Here is a 6,000-nt window from a genome sequence, read left to right as displayed (position 1 = left end):
TTCGCGTTCCCTACGGGTGAGGACCTTAATCCTTATTGGTGACTAGATTTCAAGTTCGGACGAAGGAACATAAATATCTTAACGGCCAGGGGGGGGGTTGAGAAACACCCAGGGGTGTGCCGAAGCAAGAGGCCATTATAATGCCGGCACTCACGGCAGGGTTCCCTAACGGGCGGGTCATTTAACGCATTCATACTCAATGTGGCGCAATATGTCGTGGATATCCTGGCTCACAAACGCATCCGTCGTCATCGAGACTTGTTGAACACATCCAGAGTAAGCTCGATGTCGAACCCCATGCCTTTTTGCTTGGATGGGGTGTCAAACGGAAGGGTGAGGATCACAACCGGACCCGCAGGTGCCTGCCAAACTCCAGGCGTGCTTGGTGAGGTTGGTGTGGCTCGCCAAGGGCGTCCGCAGAATGCAGCAATGCATCGTGCATGTGCGCAATAACAAAATACAAAAACTTCTGTGTTTTTCATGATATGATAAGATATGCAGGGCAGAAGACGGTGAGGCGGAGCAGACGCGCAGGGTGAGACGAGGGAGGGAGCAGGACTTTGCGGAGATCAGCAGGAGGATGTACGAAGAGATTAGGAGCAGCAGGGACCCGAGGGACCATGTGGAAGACGGCTAGTGCTAGTCCCCCATCGGGAGGACGACCCCGGCTAGTCGCCGACCACACCCACAAAGAACCCTGCACAAAGATCGCAAGGGCGGGGGCCTGTTCCTTTTTACCCATCTCACAGTAGAGAGGTGTCCGTTTTTATTTATTTATTTATTCATGATAAGGTGGTTCACCTGACCTCAGAATCACTCCGCTGTCCCGGGATGTCATCCTATCGTGCGTCATGCTCATGGCTCATGCTACACTTCGTGAGATTTGCTATGCCGTGCAGCGAGCTGAAAAACGAGCATCCAGGATGCAGAAAATTCCGAATTCGAGCGCGAACCAGAGGCACCCAAGGCCTCCAGGCCGAAGTACTACGGTTACAGCTGACGTCGGGTGTGCGGGATGCGAGCCGTTACCCGATAATCATGATGGACGATGCCGTCGATGGGGAAGGGCTCGTCGAGTGCCGCCGGGGCGATCATGTAGCGTCGCGTGGAGAGTGTGTGGGGGATGTTGAGTGGGGATCCACAGCGGGCTGCGACAACCGCTGCCTACCTCTCGTCTGCCACGTCCTGCTTGGCTGCTCACTGAGGAGGATGCTACGGAGGAGATGCTCACTGGGGAGGAGATGCTCACTGGGGAGGAGATGCACCACCCTTTGAGGCCCGCCGGCCGCCTCATGGTGGCATTACGCTCGGTGACATTCCACACGAGACCCTGCTGCACGAGTGCGCTGTACGCGCCCTTGACCTTTGGGAACCGAGTCGTGCAATCGTCAGCAACGAGTTTGCCGGTGGGCGCCACCGTCGAGTAGGCGAAGCAAAGGTCATGTGCGGGAGTGGAGCCGTCGTGCCCGCCGTCAACAAACCAAAGGTCACAGCGCGGCGTGCAACCTGCGTGCACGTCCTTAGCGAAAGCAGGCAGCGTCACCTGCGTAGTGCCGCGGTGGAATGTCAGGCGCCCTGGGAACTGCGCCTGCAGCCATGCCTCGGAGGCGTTGGACCATGCCAACCACATCGCATCAAAGACGTGGACTTGTGCCTTGGTGTGATGCAACCATAGCAGCGCAGAGTGTCCCGCGTTGAAGCCTACCTCACAGATCGTCCTCCAGCGCCGCCGCTCACGCAGCAGCTCAAGCAGTGCATCGATCTCAGGCTGAACCTGGCCTATGTGGCCCATAACGTTCCAATGCACGCGCATGTGAAGGGCGGCGTAGTGCACCTCATCGGCCACGCGTGTCGCGTGCGCGAGCAGGCCGGACAGCGATGCGGCTTGCTCAATCGTGGGCAGCATGACCGCTGCCTGCGCGGGAGGTGGTGGCGGGCTGCTGACATCCATAGTGTCGCCGCCGATCTACTTCGGGCTTTTCGAAAGTACTTATAGCTCTCTCTCTCTCTTTATGACGACTTTTAGCTACTTGGGAGACAAGGGAGTAGGGTAACCGTTCTCCCATCCCTCCCTTGGGTTGTGTGTTTTCTTTCTTTTTAAGGGAGTAGGGTTCCGTATAGGGTTAGGGCTAGGGTTAGTTAGGGTTAGGGTTAGGGTTAGGGTCGCCATCGATGAGATGATGTACGCCGCTGCGCTCTCACGTCCACCGCTGTCGCCCCTCCTTTGTTTGAATGCTTCGGTTTGTGCCGATTGCTTGGGCTCGGGCCGTGTGGCGGATTGGGTCAGGGTCAGAGGGTTACGACTCTTGTTTTGGTGGCAAAAAAGTAGTTTTCCAGGAAATTTTCGTTTTTGCCGGATTTCTTGCAGAGACAGGAATGCTCGCCGCGATCATCTGTGGGCCTCCTGGTGTCCTTCGGCCTCCTGCGCTCCGCTCGGGGCGAGCTGCAATGGGCATCTCTGATCTCTTCGGCGGGAAGGCTGCCAGCGGCGCCAGCGGCGCAGCCGTCACGCTGCCAGCCGACTCCGCCCCCTCTTGGGTGGACTTGAAGGCCGCGGTCGCTGCGACCCCGGCTGGAGAAATGCTGGGAGAGGAGCGGGCGCTGCAGGCAAAGGGGCTCGGCCCGCCTCACACCGACGCCCGCTTGCGACTCTTCGGAGCCAAGTCCGAGAGCGAGGTGCGCGTGACGCTGTTCCGCGACACTGCCGCGTGGTGCCCGTACTGCCAGAAGGTGTGGCTGCTGCTGGAGGAGAAGCGGATACCGTACCGGCTCGACAAGATCAACATGCGGAGCTACGGCGACAAGCCGCGCTGGTTCCTCGACAAGGTGCCCAACGGCCTCCTGCCGGCGATCGAGATCGACGGCAACTTCATGACGGACAGCCTGCCGATCATGCAGGCGCTGGACCAGACATTCAGCGGTGAAGGGACGCCGAGGTGCTGGAGGGGTCGGACGGGCTCGTGTCTGTGCACAGCGTCTCTTCACACCTCCAGCTGTGAACAGGCGAGCGGCGCAGCTGGTGGCTGTCGCCGTACCTGTGCACAGCGTCTCTTCACACCTCTGGCTGTGAACAGGATGGTCCCGCCGCCCGGCCCCGAGCGCGACCGCGCCTCGAAGCTTCTCGGCCTCGAACGCGAGCTGTTTGGCGCGTGGTGCAGCCTCACCTTCCAGCCGGGCAAGGGCCTGATGGACCGCAACGAGCGCGCCTTCATGGCGACGCTCCGGCGCGTCGACGAAGCGCTCGGCGAGTCGGCCGGCCCATGGTTCCTCGACTCTGCCGACCACCCCACGCTGGTTGACCTGCAGTACGTGTCGCATGTCGAGCGGATGCTCGCGTCGGCCCTCTACTGGAAGGGGATCCAAATACGCGGCAGCGGCCGCTTCTCGAACCTCGAGGCGTGGCTCGCCGCCTTTGAGGAGCGGCCCGCTTACCTAGCGACCAAGAGCGACTACTACACGCACGTGATGGACATCCCGCCGCAGTACGGCCCGGGCTTCTCCGTCGACGAGGCCACATCTCCCCCTATCTCCCCCCTATCTCCCCCTATCTCCCTCAAGCGGTACCTGCAGGCAATCCACCGCACCGCCCCTCACGAGCCTAGAAGCGGACTGCGCATTCCTGTCGTCCAACCAGCGCTCGAGAGGACACGCACTCCGCCGTCTTCGGCCGTATTCTGCGGTACTCGCTGCATTCGTCGCCCCTCGTATTCACGCCCGGTGCTCTGAGGACAGTCTCCACTGTACTCGTAGCCCGTGTATTCACGCGGTGCTCTCTGAGTACGCTGCACGATGCCGCATTCACGCCCTGATGTTGGCGTGTCATCACGTAGGCGCGAGAGGCCGCTGCCGCCATTGACGGCCGCGGCGGCAGCTGGTCGCTGCCGCTCGACTTGCAAGGGTCGGCGTTCGAGCCGCTGGCGCCGCTGCAGGCGGCGTTGGGCGACGCCGCGGCGCGGCACGAGGCCGCCCGGCGAGCTCTCGCCGGGCTGGCAAGTGCAGGGCCCGTCCGTGACATATTGGAGGCCTCTCTGCAGGCCGCCTTTGAGCTCGTTGCCAACCACGCCGCCGTCGTGCGTTTTGCGGCGCGCGGTACCGGCGCGCCCGGCCGGAAGCGCTTCCAGGTGCCGCGCAGGGAGACTGCTCTCTACACGGCCGACACGTCTCACACTTCGCCTCGCCTCGCCTCGCATTGCCTCTCCTCTCCTCGCCTTGCCTCGCCTTGCCTCGCCTCGCCTCGCCTCGCCTCGCCTCGCCTCGCCTCGCCTCGCCTCGCCTCTCCTCGCCTCTCCTACTGTCGCCGATCCGTCGCCTCTCCTACTGTCGCCACTGTCCGCGCCCACAGGCGCCGCTCGCCGATCCGTACGCCACGCCAAACGAGCAGGCCGTCGCCGCGGTGGACGTGTGCCTTCGCCACGTGGCCGCCGCGCTCATCAGCGGCGCCGAGGAGACGGCGGCCGCGGCCGAGGCCGACCTGGCGGCTGTCAAGGGCGCCGACGGCGGGCGGGCCCTCTCGGCGTGCCTCATCTACCTGCGCGACCGCATCGGCGTGCCGCGCGACATGAGCCAGCCGGCGGCCATGAACCTGCGGGCGCACCTCAACGCGCTCATTGCGCTCTGCTGAGCCCGCGCGAGTGCGGTGATAGCAACTGGATCAGCCTCGCGGGCCAGTCTGCGATGTGAGATGCGCACGAGGCGATACCCGGGTGACACGGCCACCTGCTTTGGCCTACGTTACCTCGCGCCGCCATGCTACAACCGGCTGACTCACGCGTCCACGCAGTGGCCTGGGCGCTGGGTTAGTGTAGATATTCTGTTCACCGTGGTAAAATTCTTCGCATGTTGTGTGAGAGAAGAGAGTAAGGAGAGATTTTGCTGGAGCCTGGTGCCTGGAGAGAGCACACTCCGAGTTATAGGGTGTGGATGATGAGTTGACGGAAATCGGAGGACGCGACCCACCTCGCCACAGACGGTCCCGCGCCTCGCCGCTATGACGGCCGGCGACACGGCCGCAGCTCGTGTGCGTGTAGCCGGCTTTGTCCGGAGTGAAAAGTCCAACGCGCTCGTCGGTGACGGTGTCCCCCAACCTGCGCCGCGCTTGGCGAACCTCGACAGCGCCTTCGGTGGCATGCAGCTCTTTGCGCCTCCTGGAGTGAAGCTCCTCTGCTGCTCACACACTCTGCACAGATGGCACAGCCCACTGTGCGGCTGCCACAGCTGTCACAGCGATGGGCTCGCCCTCACTGGCCCTCAGTCACTTGCGTCTGAACCACAGCGTGTCCCGACTCGACCGCCGGCGTCCCGGTCCGGGGGTGTTTCTCTTCTTATCCGTTACCATGTAGAGCAAGGCCGAGGGCGGGCCCTTTCGGGCTCGGGCCGCCCTCTCGCCCGCACCTCTGCGGGGCTTGCACGACTTGTGCTGCGGCTTAATGAATTGTCTTTGAGTAGTACTACCGTGCCCGGGTAGCAGCCCACAGTCTCTGTGCCGCCTCCCAACGAGCGCCAGCGATCGCCCATAAGAATTTTACAAAGTCGCCGAGAAGTGGCAGGAAGAGAATTTTACGCCCAGGGGAATGGCGCGCACTGGCACTAACACAGGCACACCGCCTAAGCGACTCCTGCGAGGGCTCCATGCACTCCTCGACCGCCGGGCAAAAGAAATCTCTGAAGCGTGGACACATCCAGTCCGAGCCTGGCTGTTCTTCACCTTCAACACTACTACTATCCAGTGCGCGCGCGATCACGACTTTGGCCTCCTAGCGCACGCGGCCCCCCACAATGGTGCACTGCCAGGCTCTGCACTGGTTGCGTCGGACATTGGTTGGCGGCGACGGCGGCGATACGCGCGCACGCGCCGCGCCTCATGCCATGCTCCCCCCGCCCGCCTGTTCATTCCGCCGCGCCTCTGCACATTCGATCGACAGTATCTCCCTCTAGAAGCTTCTCTGCACTCTGCTCTCTGGCACCCGCGCTCGAGGGAGCATTCCGTCAGCCACCCAGCCA

The 6,000-nt window shown here is 62.5% G+C and overlaps 1 protein-coding gene across 1 annotated transcript; it reads left to right on the top strand.

Annotated features, from left to right (window-relative positions):
• Positions 1 to 2,376: 2,376 nt before the first annotated feature.
• GDA3 (glutathione dehydrogenase) lies at positions 2,377 to 4,847 on the top strand (the record flags this gene model as incomplete). Its single annotated transcript, XM_005779023.1, has 4 exons — positions 2,377 to 2,936; positions 3,075 to 3,621; positions 3,831 to 4,121; positions 4,343 to 4,847. 4 exons carry the CDS (start codon positions 2,377 to 2,379, stop codon positions 4,619 to 4,621), a joined length of 1,677 nt encoding a protein of 558 aa, XP_005779080.1. The 3' UTR covers positions 4,622 to 4,847.
• Positions 4,848 to 6,000: the final 1,153 nt, after the last annotated feature.

This window comes from Emiliania huxleyi, assembly GCF_000372725.1.
Source record: "Emiliania huxleyi CCMP1516 unplaced genomic scaffold EMIHUscaffold_238, whole genome shotgun sequence".
NCBI lineage: Eukaryota > Haptophyta > Isochrysidales > Noelaerhabdaceae > Emiliania > Emiliania huxleyi.
Note: the sequence above shows the minus strand (reverse complement) of the source record. Positions and strands in the feature narration are given on the sequence as shown.